Genomic DNA, 18,623 nt, shown 5'->3' with positions numbered 1-18,623 from the left:
AAATGACCCATCAGGGATCATGTTGAAAAAGTAACTTTCAGCACTATGGCGTTAGTTTTGCGCGGTACAGGTGAGTACAGGTGAAAATGTGAATGTCACACCTCTTGGTGTCTCATCCCTGCATCAGTAAATATATGCGGCGTTTTTGGATACTAACTCTGCATAAGTATTTGACGCGAATCACATAAAGGACCTACAGAAATAAATCCGGTAGCTTCGGTACCGGAAGTTTTTTTGATCTCCCGTCAATTTCCGAAGCCCTACGTGTTTATTTCTGTACGGTATTTATGCAGAGTTAGTATCCACCAACGCCGTACATATTTGCTGATGCAGGGGTGAGATACCAGGCTGTGTGACATCCATATTTTTACTTGTACTCACCTGTACCGCGCAAAACTACCGCCAAGATGCTTAAACTTACTTTTACATGTAGGAGCATATTTTTCAACATATTTCCTGGCAGATCATTTCACCCGAAAAATTTGAGCATGGGCTTGTGGTCTGTTTTGATCAAAGGTACATATAAAAGTCGAATGAAACGAAGTGTTTTTAATCAGTACACTTAGGTGTATTATATAATATATCCAAAGAAGATCACAATAAATCACACTTTTCTTTCGTTTTGCACGAAACTTTGGAAAGCTTGAAGCTATACTTTTTATTTATGTACAAAATTTTTATACAATTTAATTAAAAAATTATGTGCGAAATTACAATGAATGTGATTTACTATTAAAAAAATTATTTGCGCAAAAAAATTTTGAATGCCTAACATTAGTGCTTGAAACAGTTATGCTCTAATAAATACAAAACGTTTGGAAAATTCATGCAAGTGATTTACGAAAAAGACCAGAATAACATAAAAGCAGAACACAAAATAAGAACACAATTAGAAACCATTTTGTTTTAATTTGAAATAAAACAAAATTATTAAGCATGCAAAAACTTATTTATAAGTAAGCCCAAATGTAAATAATTGTTATGTAATGAATATTGGTGTCGAAATTATTAATTAATGATTCAAATAGGTAATAAATGGTTAATGAATTTGTTTATTTTAAATTTGAATTATATTAAAAAGCACTGAACGCAGTTTGAAAAGAGCTGATGAATAAAAATTGTATTAGAGCAAAATGAGGTATGTAAGAAGCTTTATATTTTATTAAAATTATTGATCCCGAAATTGAAAAGTATATGTTAATAACAAAGTTTAAGTTTATAAAATGTTTTCTTGTTAAGCTGTTACCATGACATTATTTTTGATTTCTTAAAAATGGCCGCTATAGCAAATAGCAAAATCTATATATTTTTAATAAATTTATCGACGTATGGAAACACTAGTATGACAAAAAGTCGAATTATTTGTATTTATGGAGGCGAATAATCGCCCACCTTTCGAGAGGCGAGTCTTCCTTTGTCAGCTTTCCTATTTCACCCAAAAGAGTACATCTTTTTGCTAAAAAATGCGTAAATTTCCGTATTCTCTTGGCGGCGGATGGAAATACTTGATTGTGATTGTTAAACGCTATCAACTGCTGGTTTTATGCTTCCCTTGCGGGAGCAACTGAAATTAACCTGTCAGAGCCTCTATGTTAATTAGTCACAAATATGGGCAAAAAATATTTCGAAAAAGATAGCGTCATTTGCTCTCAAAATAATGGTCCCGAACATAACCTAAAAAATTCGTAAGTGTAAAAAGAAAAACGGTTTTTTTGCGAGTAAAAGAAATTAGTATAACTCCAATCGAGGAAAGTTAAATGAGAAAACTGTCGTTTTATAACAATTTTACATACTACTTATTGACGCCTATTTTATTATAAAATAAATTAGCAGAATATAGTCGGTGTGGTACTGAAATCGTGTTAGTGCGAACCCTGTAGTCCACACGACTAACTTCCTAGAGAGGGAAAAACATTAAAGAAAGGTCTTGTTAGCCTTCATAAATTATTCTTCGAACATGTACTGCAGCTTATGCTGGAACGATTATTATCTCCATAGACAAGTGTTTTATCCACTTTTCAGATTCGGTTTATTCAATTTTTTCCAGTTTCTTGTAACCGCGGAAATATATAAAATTGGAGTTTTTCAAAATCGGCCCCAATACATTAACTTCCTCTGGGAAGTTAATAAAATTTATAAATACATTCTTTTCGACTAATTGTCAATTTAAAATAATATTCTTATATAGCCATTTTAAGTAATCAAATTTATATTCAATGAAAAACCAGTAGTAAATTATCCGAAATGTAAACACAATTTATGACCAACAAAGACACCAGAATAGTATAAAAAAAGTTTTCATGTATAATATTGTAGGTACGCGTATATATTCGTCTATAAAAAAATTAATGGCAAGCCTCTAAATATAAATATATGAATATGAAAAATAACCTTTAATATCATCATCTTCTAAAGTTGTTGAACTATCTGTTGATTCTTTTACTTGTGACCCATCGCCCTTTTTCACGATAATACTTCGACCTAAAAGAAGATATCACTTACAAACCAGTTCATATTATAAAGAAAAAAATGTAAAGAAAAAACTTGAAATTAAAAACGACGAATAAATAAATGGGATTTTGAAAATAAAATTTTTTCCTTTGTTTGGCAAAAATGGAAAAATCAAATATAAGTTTTATAACAAAACTTTTTTTATTTTTTCATAATAATTTTAAAGTTACAGGAAGTAAAAGAACTTATCAAAACAGAAACGAAAACGCCCGACAAACAAAATGCTCGTAAAAGATCGTGTAACGTCATAATGTTAATTAATAATTGAATACAGTGTAACGTTATTACGTCACAACGATGTTTTATGAAAAATTGTTTTGTCACCCGTTTTCGTTTCTCTTTAGAAAAGTTCTTATAAAACAGCCTGTAAGTTTAAAAATATCATGAAAAAATAAAAACAGTTTTGTTATAAAACTTATATATGACCTTTCGTTTTTGTCAAAGAGAAAATTTGGTTCAAAATCCCAATTGAACAAGATTAAATGTTAAAAGAATTGTTTTTTAATATAATTAACAGAAAACTTTTAAAATGCGTAGAACCCAAGCTCACTCATAAGTGTAGAAATACATTAATCAGCTTGAAATATTTTGGAAGCTATTCGGAGAATCATGAAGTTTACAAGGGACTCAGTAATAATACTTACGGAGAAATCTATGAAAAAATAGCATCCATCTGCCGTTTTCCCATAAGACCAATGTTAAATTAAATATGGCTACTTTTGAAGTCATTTATTTATTTTAATAATCGAGCAACCCTTCATAAAAATTTCAGAATTGATTTAGACTTAGTCTAAATTCATATTAAAAAAATGAAGCTTTTTATTTAAAATTGCCTTAGTGCTCGTACATCCTTAATAATATATAAATAATAATTATTAAATCTCCATGACGTTGAATGTAACATTTATTTGAAATTATTTTGCGGTTTTCTTCAAAGGAAAAACTGATTGAATCATTTATTTTTAGTTAGGAAAAAACGATTAAAAGTTTTTGAATATCAGGTAAGTCTTAAAATTTTTAAATCAATTGCATTAAATTTAATACTTCATGAAACTCATTCGTAAGCGATTGCTGTTAGTAGAAGAAAATGAAATTACCTTAAAATGTTTGATAATGATTAACATTTTATATTAAAAAAAAAAAGCCAAATAAACAAAAATTTGTCGTTAAAAAAATTTTTTAATAGTATAAAAAAAGAAAAAAAAACATGAAAAATATTTTTTAAATTTGTATCTTCGTAAGTTCAACTACTATAAAAAAATAATTACCAACTCCCCCTGAAATTGAAAAAGATACATTTCTAAATAAAATGAAAATTTTGTTGTATTTATTTAAAAAAAAAAAAAGTAAACATATTTTGTACATAAAATAAAATTGGTTAACGAACTAGTAAATAAAAGCATAAATTGGATTATCTATTCTAAATTCTGTTAGAAACAGACAAAATAATATGTTAAGAAATTATATAAAATATTTGTTGTAAGACAGGCATAATAGACTAGAAGATTATCTCATCAAATTTATTCATTATTTGGTATCGTTATCCCGACTGACTTATACCTTTAGAGTCTTAGACCACCATTAAGTTACATAGGGTGTATTCCGAAATAAACATCAGTATACTGACCAGTGTTACACATTTTGACCAAAAATTTTTGGGGTATTTTTGGTGAAAGACCATCGCGGCCGCCAAGGCTGCCTAAACGATACATGTACCATTTCGGTTCAAATATTCTTCTTCTTAGTCTATTAGTACCATTTTAATAAAATTATATTTTAAAATAATTTTCTATTATCAAATGAAAATGTATGAAACATGAAAAAAATGAAACTTGGGATAATATATACACAATTGTTAAAAAATAATTATTTGCTTTTTATTTTTTCAAAACTATTCCTACAGGATAAAATTTTTGGGATTTAAGAGTTACTTACTGTTATTGAAAACATAAAAAAATAAAATTTTAACTTTGTACAGAGTATTTGAAACAAAAGTTGTAAAATTCTGTTTTATTACTCATTTTTGCTCAAATTATTGTTTAAGATTAAGACTATTATCTTATAGTTTTTATAAGTTGCTTTATTACTAGCATGAGCAAAAACTTGCTCAAAGAAATAATAAAAAATAATAATATAATAAAAAATACTCACTAGAAAAATTGCGCGTTGCTAGCATTGTAGTAAGTATTGCACCCTAAAATGAAATTAAAATTTTTATAAATAAATAAATAAATTTACCGTAGACTCGATAATCGGAAACGCCTAGTAATCGGAACACTTTTCGCCCGCTCGCACTTTCATCTAATATGATTCAATGAAATAATACTAATGGGGTTTGACCTCCGTTTTTCGGATATCCATGTATAACAGAGGCCACCCACATCATTAATTTTAATTTTAATTTTATTTTAAACTACATTCGTATATAAAATTAACTTTATAATATGGGTGGAGGTGGTTACTTCGTTCTTGCCCAAGTGACAATAATGTGATCAATTTTCCGCCACATAACTGGATTCGAATCCGTAACCTGCCAGTCAATAGCCAAACGAGTAAAGACACTGCGCCTTAAATACACATTCCCGTGCGATTTTTCCATTTCTTTATTTTATTTAAAATAAATTTTTTCGTACAATCCCAGTTTTTATTGCGTCCCGATTATTGAGACTCTACTGTATATAGATAATTTATACCCTTTGATCCCGTTAAATATTATTCCAGCTCTCCACTTTATTGACAATGTTCTATTTATGGAGCCGACTTAGTGTTTGATAACTTTGATATTTAAGTAATACGTTTAACATGTAAAATTTTTAAACATCCGGCAATTTTGCATTGCAACTGCTTCCAAATTTTGCAAATTCGACCTTATAATGAATTAATTCTATCTATAATCGAATATTTGTAATACCTGGACAGACTTACTCTCAGTCTTAATTACCCTTAAGACTGAATATTGAGTACTAATAAAAATTTCTGCTCTGGGCGTATACGTGTGTTTCCTATTTCTATGACCAATATGAGATCTTAGCCCACTTTAATAGAACAAAGAAAAACTACTTTAATAAATTACTCACTTTAAGTTTACGCCTCGCATTGAATTTCTTGAGGCAATCGACAGTCTCTTGACGATGTACCATTGAAGCAACCCGTTCTCTTTGCTGTAAAAAGATAAAATATTTATTAGAGAAGAAAATAATTGCATGGTTGTAGAGAAATAATAAATGATTCTTACATAGATCCATGGGTGTTTAAGTGCTTCAGCTGCAGTAATTCGTTTACCTGGATTTACTGTTAACATTTGATTGATTAAGTTTTTGGCTTCGGGTGTAACAGTATCCCATTCAGGACTTGGATACTATAATATAAAATAAAATTTAAATTAATGTAATTCATTTAATACAAAAAATAATGGATACTTACATCATAGGCACCAGCCTTAATTTGTGAATACAGTCTGTGCTGATCTTCATCCCAAAATGGAGGATAACCCACTAGTAATATATAAAGTATTACGCCACAAGCCCATATATCTACTGGTTTTCCATAAGGTTCTTTTTTTAATACCTGTTCATAAAAAGATTATTACATTTTTCGTAGAATAAAATTAGAACGATTTCTTGAACAAAGAATACTAAAAATTTGCGTAACAAAACGTTATCTTTCATCTATTTAAGATTTGGTATACCTAATTATTATCCATTTTATCTATTCATTATTTAGTTTTGTATATCTTTTTTTTCATTCTTTACATTCAATTCAATTCAATTTAAATTAGACACAACAAACAAAATATTTTCGAAAATCTAATAAATTCGGTACAAATGGTATGAAACATGAATAAAAAACAAGAAATCCTTACTTATATTATAAATGAGAAAGTAACTATGCCTCTCTGTTTGTATGTTTGTTACGCAATCACGCCTAAACTATTGAATTGATTTAAATGAAATTTGATACAGAGATTGTCATGAGCCTGAGAAAGGACATAGGCTAATTCGAAAAAAATAGCTGTAAGTGATGGAAATAGGGGTCGAAAGGGATGTACTTCAAAAAATTAAAAAGTTCGGTATCGATTAAGCTAAAATTTAGATACGATATATAACCAGCTTCAAGGATTGTTATCTATTTTTAGCCTTTGGGAAGTGGAAAGATAGGGCGCGTAAGTGGGAATGAATAATTGAATATTTTTAAATATACCCAAGTGTGATATTAAGAGCATGACGCGTAACTCCAACGCAAGGGGATATGGGAGAAGCAACCATCTCACACGGATTTTTCCCGTCAATCTCCCGCACCAAACCAAATAAATAAGTATTTGTAAACAACAAAATGATAATTTTCAAAGAAGCATGTATTAAAGATTGTTATTAGAATTTTCTATTTTTATATTTAGTGCACCTATGAATAATAATTTACGTGTATAGTAAATACATTTTACTACAAAGAGGGAAGTCGATCATTAATGATTGTAATTAGGTCATTTGAATGGAAAAAAGGTAGTAAGTATTTTAGCTTTATTCAATCGCGTTAATTATTTATTTTATAAATAACATACCTTAAACAATACTTAACATGAACTATTTTTAAAATCTGTTATTCTCATTATACAGAGTGTATCATAAGTCACGGTGCATCTATTGAAAATTAATTTATGATTATAACTATATATACCTCAGGTGATAAATATCCTGGAGTTCCAGCAAAACCATACCAAGCTTGTTGTTCACCTTGTACTTCAATCGCTAATCCAAAATCAGCTAATTTTACAGCAGCACCTTTTGCTTTACTCGCTAATAGCAAATTTTCTGGCTGGAATACATAAGAATTTATTTAAATTAATAATAATAAAACAGTGTGATTTTAGATAAGTGTCCGCGACTTTTGGTATCAATTCTGCGGGTCAAAACTCGTCCCCGAATCCCTTCACTTAGTAGTAGACTTAATTTTTCGAGCAAAAGTAATAAGAGCCAAATTTTTTTTCGAACAAAAGTGTAAAAATGTTTTTTTAAATAATATTAAAAACTTTTGTTCGATAAAAAAATTGTGTCAAGATAGTCGGCACAAATTCAAGAAAGTGAACGAAAATGTAGGGAAAATAAAAAAATGGAAATTCTAAATCCTACCTAAAGTCCACTTCAAATTCAATTTCCCAGATATTGGAGTACTTTTGTAATACAGAGCTTGGTAGACTAATTTTCCGAACAAATAGTGTTAATTAATCGAATTCGTTTTCAATTTTATCAAAAACTTAGTTTTATCAAAGTATATTATCTCAAAAAGATTGCAGAGCATTGAAAATAATGAATTACCTTAAGATCCCTATGAACAACACCATTTGAATGACAATGATTTACACTTTCCAAAATTTGTTGAATACAATGTGAAGCATCAGCTTCTGAATAAAACTCTCGTGCAACAATATCCTCAAATAATTCTCCACCAGTTACTCTATAAAAGAAAATATTAATATGATAATTAATAATTTGAAATTAGTTTTTATCTAAGTCATTTTTGAATATTTAAAACAAGTGAAAACAAACAATTGTCTGAGTTAATTGTTGAAATACCATGTATGTATATCATGTTTTTTTAAAGAAAGAAAGCCAAACATATATACATACATGTCACACACACTTAACTGATATTCCCAAATAATACATACTATATAATTTGCGCTCTCACGAGTAAACAGTGATATTTATGAACAAAAGTTGTTTATTTTTTTATAAGGAACATTTTTTACAATTAAAATTTTATTCTATCTCTAACGGTTTACAAGATGGGTACTACGAATTCAAGACGGCTCGTTTACGAGCTCGACCTCACTTTTGATGTCTCGAGTACGCTATAAAAATTTCAGCCTGATATCTTTTTTCGTTTTTATCTTCGTGTTTTTCTATCGTGTTGACAGACAGACAGACAGACAACCGAAAAGAGACAAATTAGGTCATTTTATGAACACCTATATCATTATTTTTAAGCGTTACAAACTTGGGACTAAACTTAGTATATCTTGATATATTTCTTATACATGGTATAAAAAACTTCAAATTCAAGGCCCAGGCCAGTAAAGGTATTTTTATTTTCTATATATCGTCGGATTCAAATGGAAAACTCCAAACTTAATTTTCTTTCTAATACCATTTTTAGAGTTAATTTTCTACACAGTGATGGGAAAATGTTCGGTAACTCTCAAATTACTCAACGGTCCAAGATGATGGGCTTAAATTAAGATGAGTTGAAGCTCAAGGAGGCTTATTGTTCAAGGCGGCTATTTTGTTCGTTTTTTATAAATTAGAACGGTGTCAGGTCGAGTAACGGTTCGTTTGAAAGACTTTTTTTTAAAGAGGAATACAACGAGATTATGAAAAAGCTCCCAAGGAATTTATTCGCGAGCTTATGATGATCTAAGCAGTCGGTTTTCGTATCTTGTTGTTACATTGAACAAAACGTACAAGCGCACACTAAATAAAAGGTACTTAGAGTCAGAATAAATACAGTGGAAACGATGGGCCATGGTGATGCCTTATTTAAATAGATAAACTAGTAAGCATTCAAAATAATATTATGTTCGTGAAAAAACACCATTAAAGCGATCAGTTGGAAAATGTAATTGAAAATTTCAATCATTATATTGAAATATGTAAAAAAAAAGTCATGGAAGACAATTGGCTGATACTATTTTTGAGAAATAAGTGATAGTCAAACAGTTAATTTTGAAATTTTATCCACTCGATCTATACATCGACCATACTCGATTGTCCTGCTAATTCGAATATATTTACTTTCGTATATGCGTTTACTTTCTGCATCTTAATTGGCGATATCATTTTAAAATAAAGCGCCTTCGAGCTTTTATCATAGGTAATCATTATTTAAGAATAAAATGATTATAAGTAAATTGCCAATTCAATGTGAATTATCACCTAACGTTTTGTTTGCTTCTAGTAAATATGATCACAGACTATACAAATCAGAAAAGGAGGAAATGCAAAAATGTTAAAGATAAAAAAAAAAAAAAGAACAGTGAAGAAAAAAAAAAAATAAATAAAAAAATAAATAAACTAAGAAAAATTTATAAATCGTGATTAACAGGTGTTTTTTTCAATTTTGATTCAAGTAGTTTATACATTATACTACATATCAGTTCTTTTATTAATGGCTTCATGTAGCTATCACGATATGATGTCGTCGACATAATGTTCAATCATATACATGGTAGGAAATGTCAAACCAATATTACGTGATGGTCAAAACTAGAATCGCTCGCTATATAGAGTGTTCTTGAAATGTCCGTACAACGCTCTACCACATATAGCTTAGCTCAAAATAAGTTTGTCCTAGTAGAAGTTGTTCCGTTTTGGTGCTACACACTCTTGAATTTGCCATTTTGAAATCGTTTTTCTTCCATAACTTTAGAAAGGATAGCGCGATTTTTATGAAATTTGCGTATTTTCAACCATACTGGCTACTTTTGGAATTAAATAAATAAATAATGAACATTTTAGGGATTCATTTTTTTCAAACAGTTTTCACACCAATCTTTTAACAGCCAATGTAAATCCAGTTAGTTGTTGATCTACAATTTGTAATGAAAAGAATGCACAACCTTACCAAGAAAATGGAGGGAATGACCGAGGTTTTTTGTTTGCTTCACGCAAAAACTTCAAAGTATTCCATTAAAATTCGTATAAATATCTAGTAGGGGGACTGATATTGGCTATTAAAGAGTGAAAACAATTTCACGCGGGTACGGATTCGTCGCAGAAACGAAGGAATGGTTCGAAAAATTTGAACAGTAAGTCGGATTTCAATGCGGTTTTCGGCATTCGATTCGTAAGAGCGTCAGGTAATTTTGTGAAAATTATAAATCAATTTGCATTTTATAATTGCATTAAATTAATTATTAAATTAACCGTAAACATACTAACTTTACAATTCAGTTAATAGTGATGAAAATGATTCCAAACGTTTCTAGGGAGACTTTGGAAAAATTCGTTATATAATCGACCCAAACTCGAATCTCAGAATAGGGGACCAGGTACCTCGTAGATCAATTCTGTCGCGGCCCCATGAACGTATTATTCGTGCTCAGCGACCCCATGTAACAATCTCCGAGTAACAAGTTACGACCAATTATATAACGAACTGCCTGAAAACTCCATTAGGCGGCGAGGATACCGTTTATCCTGTGGACCAGGTACCTCGGAGACCAATTCTGACGCGATATTGCAGCATTTTTGGATTCTGAAATTTTTTACCAATCCTCGCCATTTTCGATATATAAGCTTTGAAAAAGAATGCGAGTTTTTACCGTATCGTATTAATTTATTAATTTTTGGACCATTCTAAATACTTTTTGACTCTTTGTACCTAAGAACATTTTCATAAATCTCACTAAGTAAAAATATATGAACCATTAAAAGCTGCTTAACTTAAACGCTAAGTTAAGTTAAAAACTCGACAACTCAAAATATTTAACATTCCCCTTAGTTTTTATCCAATCGAGATTCTATTTATAATCTACAATCTTTTTTTTTTTTTTTTTTTTAATTATTAAATTTTTTTGACAGTATTTTTTCAATATTAGCCTCAATATTACTGCAGCTATAACGCTACATAACTAACCTTACGGATATGTTCCAAATGTTTAATGATTGGTATAGGTGTATGTATTCCAATCAATTAATGTCTAGTGTAATGGTCGAACGAAATTCATAATAAAATTGACCCTAAGGTATAATTATATAAATACAGTAGCTAATCCTCAGTTTTATATGTTTTTCTATACTCAAATGAACTCAACAGACACAATAGTCAGATAATTAATTAATATTGCAAGTGGGTTTAATTAAATATTGAATGTTTCAATAAATAATATATTAATTACTGTAGTAGGTATCCATCAACAAACTATTGTATCCTCTCATTTAATATACCTATTTCATAAAAATGATAAAATGGTTGACTAAATGAGATTACAAAACTTTGTCTAAATTAATAGTAGGGTAAGGTGTAGTATTTCGGATACATTTTACTTTGAATCATTCCATATAGTCGAATATGTAAGCTGGGATGCATAGGAAAGTGAGACAAATACTTAATTTGTAGTTTTTGTGACAAAAAAGTGACATTCTTGGCCAAAAAGATGGGCAAAATTCGTGTAATCGGATATCGGATTCATAATCATAGCGAACAAAAATTCCTAATAGAGCAAACTTTGGATGATAGAATACTTAGTTTGCTGTTTTTATGCCAATTTTCGCAAATAATGGCCGGTTTTTCGGAATACGTGAACGAAACCCTTTATCTAAAATCAGGTTCGTAATCAGCGACCCAAAATACCTCCTAGATAATATTTTGGACGATAAATATTTAGTTTTCTGTTTTTGTGCTAAAAAGTGAGATTTCGGGTCTAAAATGTCACGCTTTTTGTGACCCTATGCCCCGCTCGCTGGGACCCTATGCCCTTTTCTGACTATCTGAATGTTCCATGGAGTCCTATAAACACGTTAAAAAAAGTTTCATTTAAATCGGTCCTGTTTCCCATTTTTCCACTTTCGATAGTTTTTCCGGCTTACTAATTGGACTAATAGTCACTGATGGTTTTAGGGGTGGGCGACGGGGATGGAAGATCGCCGGGGTGACAGGTTTTCAGGGCACCTCCCGTTCTAGCTCAACTTGGCCCCTTTAATTCGAGTGTTTCATTCATGTTTAGAACAAACTATTGTAACAGCAACTAAATTAGCATCCGAACTTGATATGCAAACGTAGACCGGACCAAGATACCATATATCTATAAAGAAAAGATCTCAACAGATGCAAGACTTTTCACGTGGAATTTCTTGTTTAACATTACCTAAATCTTGAACCAAAATGACCTCTTTTCACATCTAACGTTTGATTGTGTTCTAATTTTGATATATGTGGCGATAGAAAACAGACATATACATATAAAATAAAAATGGAAAATCTGTTGAATTGATCTTTGTTTCTTACGCCTTAAATATTTTGTACTTTATACAATTTTGTATTTATAACGTGTCCCTTCAAAGTTATATTTAAAAAAAAATTTTTTTTTCGCAATAATCTTTGCAAAAGAAAACCAAATAACGGCGTTTAATTATATAAAAATAATAAGTTAAATCAAAGCACCCTTACAAGACGAAATAAATAAGATTCGTTTTCTATAGACCGTGGGACAAAAAGGGTGCATTCTTAAATGATGAATACAAACTTGAAACTTCGTGTTCGGCTTCATTTTGACGAGTCTATCATACCAACTTCTTTGGAAAGTGCTGCGTTTTCAAATAAGCATGATAACGGCATATTTAAGCTACCGGTCTGAAAATACTTGACACTTGATAACATTAATAATTACCAAACAGTTCAGCAAAAGTGAACCATGTATGTATTCAAAAACAAAATTAATTAAGTTCTGACATGGTTAAAGTGGTCGATATTTACATCATGGTCTATTCGACTATATTTTGATATAATATGTTACATATGTTACATTATATCAAAATATAGTCGAATAGACCACGATGTAAATATCGTGTGCATGATTAAAAATAAACAACAACAATAAGTAATAATAATAAATAAGGGGATAAACAAATTAAAAAAAATTCATTGAGTTGAAAAAATTGCATTCGTGTCTAGAGCTCGAATAGCCTAATTGGTAGGGCGCTTGACATGAATCCAAGAAGTCCGTGTTCGAGTCCTGGTTCGAGTGTATTTTTTTCAATTCTCTTTAATTAAGATTACTAGACAAGATATTTGTCAATATTTAGTTTACGCCTGTATGTAACATTTTATATCAAAAATAATCGAATAGACCATGATGTGCATGTGCATGATTAAATGTAAACAATAACAATAAGTAATGTTATCAAGTGGTCATAGTACCTTGCTGCGTTTTTCCAGATCGATAACTTAAATATGATGTTATCATACTCATTTGAAAACGCAACCTTTTGCGAAAAAAATCGTTGAGCAAAGTTTGGTAGACTCGTGAAAAGCAAACTACTCACGATTTTCAAGTATGTATTTATAATATTAAAAAATCCGTAGTGTCCCGCGGTCTATATAAGGACGTTTAGTAAGGTATCCCGAAAATTAATTACATTATTCTTTATCGACATAATTCAATGTTGTTTGTTGGTAGGAGTTAAATACATAACTTTTTCGATCAATTGATAAACTTTTTTGGATTTAAAATATTATATGAAATTAGTTAAAATATTAATCCTACAATTTTTACACCAATCAAATTAACTTTTCCTTATAGGTGATAGAACGAAAAATATTTTTAATCCGAAAGATATTTTGATATATTGGTGGGGGAAAGAGTCCTTTGGTTTGGGAGGAATCATTGGAAAACGCAGTACTTTCGAAAGAAGTCGTAGCAAGAAAGTTTCAAGTATGTATCAATAATCATTTAATAATAATAATAATGGAGTTTAACCTCCGTTTCTCTGACATATACGCCTATAATAGAGGCCACCCACATCATTATTTGTTAATCTTTATTTATTTAATTACAAACATATTTACAATTACATTTTGATGTGGGTGGAGTCGGTTACTTCGTTCTTATCCAAGCGACGACAATGTGATTATTGTTCACACTATAAATTGTTCACACTGCCGCTGCCTGGATTCGAACCCACAACCTAAGTCTAAATGGACAAACGCCTTAGACCGCTCGGCCATATAGGCTCTTCATTTAGTAAAGCACCCCTTCTGTCCCACGGTCTATAGTTTTTCATCATTAAATTTTCAAGAAATAAAAAAAGATAAATATAAATGTAAAAAAGCAATAAAAACTAGTAATAAAATTATACTTACAAATCAAATACAAGATAATGAAAATTTTCTTCCTGAATACTATCATGTAATCTCACTGTAACAAAATAAAAGAAATGGGTTAATGATTTATACAGTAATAATATATTATTTATTAAGAATTAATAAGATACTTTAATTATATATAAAATTTATAACGAAAATCCCAGACAGTTTTATTTATCATGCTATAAAATAATGTTATCATGCTAATCAGTTTTGAATAAGACATTTTTGGGAAATTTTACATGCAATACAATGGACTTTGCGTGCATTTGTAATATTAATCGATCAGAAAGTGGTCACTGTTTTTGTTATTAAAGTCATTTTTATTGATTTATTTTTGGGTAAACTAGAAGAAAGATAATCAATTGTACTTCAGACTACAGAGAATTTATTTTTGCATTAAATTACAGGAGTTATTTTTTTTATTTAAATAGGTTCAGTATCACGTATTGAATGTAAATGCACAATATCCTCCATTTTAACTATTTTATTGTAGATAATTTGTCAAATTTTTTTTTTTTGTATTAATTCATCATCAAAGTTGATAATAAGGTAAGAATAATTTCAACCGCAAGTCTAAACTTGCCTTTTGGCGCTCGTACTACCTTAATGTACCAAAAGAGTGTAACAAAGCCCCCGCAGTGCATTAAATCACACTAATACCTATGCTATGATTATTTATTCGAATAAGTATTGTTCTTATTCAAGTTCGGATTTTGATAATATTTTAAAATAATTTACCTGGAATCGAAAATAGAAGCTAAAAATACGTAATACAAATGCAATTTTTAAACAATTCCTACGGAAGGTTTACCAAATTACATTCTACCCACATGATTCAATTGACATTATAAAGGTAATCATATTATTTTGAAATTAAATTTCAAATACCATTTTCAGTATGACATCATCATTTCGACATGTTCAGATAATCACATATATACAGGGTCTCCCACATAATTATATACAGAAGAATATCAGCAACTCTACATCGAATTTCTATACCAAACAGTTATTTTGCAGTTTTTTGACGCTTCGTTAATTTTGTTTGTAATTTTGAAATTTTCATTAGTCAAGTTTAAATTTCTATAATACTTAAGGTAGTACGAGCGCCAAGGCAAGTATAGACTTGTGGTTGAAATTATTTGTACCTGATTTTCTTTGATGATGAATTTTGTTATAATTTCATAAATGTAGACGAAAAATAGGAATACAATTTTTCAATATTTGCCTTAGTTTTCGAAATATTGAGAGCTAAATAATTAAATAAAATTTACAGTTTTCAATATTTTGAAAATTACTCCAGACATCGAAAAATTTTATTCTTACTTTTCATCTTATATTGTCAAGTTATGACATAATTCACCATCAAAATTGAAAAGATTTTCTTAAAATATGTGTTCCGGCTTCCGTGCTCATACATCCTTAATTAGCCGGGCACATCGGGTTTTTTTTGTTTTCAATAATTTATTAAGGTTTTAACTTTAATTTAAATAGTTTTTTTTTTTTTTAAATTTCGACTTGTTTTGGAGAAATCTATGAAAACATTCATCTACCGTTTTACCATAAATAAGACCAATGCCTACTTTTGAAGTCATTTATTTATTTAAATAATCGGACAGCTCCCCTCAAACTTTCAGAGTTGATTTATATTTAGTCCAACTTTATATTAAAAAAAATCAAGCTTTTTATTTATAATTTCGTTAGTGCTCGTTCAAGATTCAAAAATGCTAAGGAACTTTTTGGAGAAAATTCATTGTAGAATTGCTGATATTCTTTTGTATTTAGACATGTTTACAGAATAACAGTGTTTCTGGGATATTCTGTATATTTAGTAGGTACAATGTTATAGAAAATACAGAGTTGGTGGTTGTCGGTTATATAAATATATATGTAATGTAAAAGTCCATCATTCGTATGTTTTCGATGTTCGTCGGACAATATGGTTGTACCCTATATCAGTACCATGTTTATTTACACTCAGTGATCGTTAAAATTGTGCCAATACTGTCGAGAAGGTTGTCATGGTGACTGATTACTTCCACCAATTAGAAAGAAAAAGCAAATTAGATTAAATAACTTTAATAAACACATTTTAACTTGGGAATGACATATTATAATCAAATACCAATCTTTTTTTTTTTTTTAATTTCTATCAACATCAAGTATCAGTATTCAATTAAGGTACTGGAATCATATAAGGCCCGCTTAACTTCAAAACGGCATAAATTCTCTAAATTAAATTTTTTCAAAAATTACCGTAATGTCAAATTTTATAAACTTGTCATATTTAGATGGTTCTAGAACTGAAAAAACAAATTAAATTTAAAAATATAGGTGGCCTGGAATTTAGTTGCCCAAGGAGGCCCGTTTTATATATACAAAAAAATTATGTAAAATTATCATTTGATTGCGTTTTTTTTATTAATACATTTGCTCATTTTTATTAAGAATTCAGTTTTATTAAGAAATCAGCTTTATTAAGGATGTATGAACACAATTGGCATAGTGCAATACAGGAGGGAAATAAAAGTGCAAGGTTATTTTTATTTAAATTTTTTGAACATATAACTTCATGAACGGATCTGTTATTCTTCGATATTGAAGATAAAAAGGATTAAACCCCTACGATTTCCCCACTTTCCTCACCGTACTTTTTCTTTACATCCGTTCCCTCTTTACGAATTACATAGTTCATGAATGACTCGAATTAAATTCAATTGTTTTCTGTATGTAACTCATTTTATGATATAAAACAGTTAAGAGATATTATAAACGTAGAACGATATGTATGGCACGTGTCAAAAGTTCATTGACCTTGTCACTAGGAAAAAGTGGCATTGTAGATTGTCTGTATGAATAAAAAAAAGCATGTTTGATTTTTCTAGGGTGTATAATATTTTTCAATGATAAATATATTATGAATCACTAAAAATGCTTAAAAGCTTGTGGTTTAACAAAATATGAGACCATTAACATTTCGAGGGCCTCATGTAAAAAAAACGTATCCACCAATTTTCCTATTTTGAGATATTTTCTCATTGCATTCCATTTATTGGGAGAACATTGCCTAATTTTTTTATGAATGGAGCTAAAATATTTAGGAAATAATGATATTTTACAAGCACGGATCCAGCCCTAAAAAAGGTGATGGGTATGGCACAGCACCAAAAAATCGGTCAAATTCGAATCGGAGTATGAACTCGCTCATGATCGATATAGTGCATTTCTACAAAGGAGATGTTTACAAAATATATGACGCCCTGACCAAGATTTTGTACAGTGTATTTGTAAATTAATAAACCAGTAAAATGTAAGTTTGTTCTCTCACAAAAATTACAAAAGTAAATGTTCGTGCGTATAATACACAATGTCACATTTAGACTCTAAACTACTGAACCATTTTACATTAAATAATTGTATAAAGCGTTGATAATATCATCGATTTCCACTTGTTTAGGAAAGTAAGCCCGAATAATCTTTCCTGTACCATTGAGGCACGCGACCAAGATTTTATTTTACTCCATGAAGTGTAGAAAACGATTTCTCTACGGTAGTTACGCTGACCAGAAGAGTTATCCTACAAATCTTAGTCGCATACTTCAATGAGATAAGCTATCGACTCAGGTATGGCGGAATTATTTTCACATTCTGTTTTCCATTTAGCCTTCCAGAGTCGGTATTCATTTATAATAATTGATTCACTATCACTAATGACTCGCCGGTACAACTGAATCACTTTTTTCACTGCCTGGATTTACAATGAAATCTAATATAGCGGTAAATAATTTGATTTCCGAAAGTACTCTTCCACCGATTTCGCTAGGATTTTTTCGATTTTTGGCATCTACGTGCTTTGAAACAATAGACTATGAAATTAAAAACAATTGACTAAGTATTTAAAGTATTTTTTTTAATTTTATTAAATCATCAGTCTAGTTAGGTGATGGGCATGTCCATCATGCCCATATGGGTGGATCCGCCACTGATATTTTATGTGATAATTTTTTCGTCCCAAAAGGGCGTATTTAACACTAGTCAAGCTAGTCATAGAATATATGACCTTTTGGAACTAAATAAACTGTTACCGTGCCGGGGAAGTAACGAATCAGAAGGGCGTATCTTTATACACTTGTAGTAATAGTAATCAAATGCATGTGTTCTAGCTATTCACAAATTAATGAGACGATTACAAATAAATATTAAATGTTGGGAATCGGTTATAGGAGAAAACATGAGATTTTTTTATTTTT

At 29.9% G+C, this 18,623-nt stretch overlaps 1 protein-coding gene across 22 annotated transcripts in view; it reads right to left on the bottom strand.

Moving 5' to 3' along the window:
• Window positions 1–18,623, bottom strand: part of LOC123298601 (calcium/calmodulin-dependent protein kinase type II alpha chain) — a 181,013-nt gene that overhangs the window by 25,612 nt on the left and 136,778 nt on the right. For 13 of the 22 annotated variants that reach the window (XM_044880663.1, XM_044880665.1, XM_044880672.1 and 10 more), the window contains 8 exons: window positions 14,368–14,422; window positions 7,824–7,962; window positions 7,186–7,323; window positions 5,935–6,078; window positions 5,747–5,869; window positions 5,589–5,672; window positions 4,663–4,705; window positions 2,392–2,481 (listed from right to left, as the gene is read on the bottom strand). In XM_044880663.1, coding sequence (XP_044736598.1) covers window positions 2,392–2,481; window positions 4,663–4,705; window positions 5,589–5,672; window positions 5,747–5,869; window positions 5,935–6,078; window positions 7,186–7,323; window positions 7,824–7,962; window positions 14,368–14,422 — 816 coding nt within the window. Of the gene's footprint in view, window positions 1–2,391; window positions 2,482–3,779; window positions 3,789–4,662; window positions 4,706–5,588; window positions 5,673–5,746; window positions 5,870–5,934; window positions 6,079–7,185; window positions 7,324–7,823; window positions 7,963–14,367; window positions 14,423–18,623 lie in introns of all 22 variants that reach the window. The other 9 variants (XM_044880662.1, XM_044880664.1, XM_044880666.1 and 6 more) reach the window with 1 other exon arrangement.

This window comes from Chrysoperla carnea, chromosome 4 (assembly GCF_905475395.1).
Source record: "Chrysoperla carnea chromosome 4, inChrCarn1.1, whole genome shotgun sequence".
NCBI classification, from domain to species: Eukaryota; Metazoa; Arthropoda; class Insecta; order Neuroptera; family Chrysopidae; genus Chrysoperla; species Chrysoperla carnea.
The sequence above is the reverse complement of the archived record's forward strand: the minus strand, read 5'-3'. Positions and strand labels throughout refer to the sequence as shown.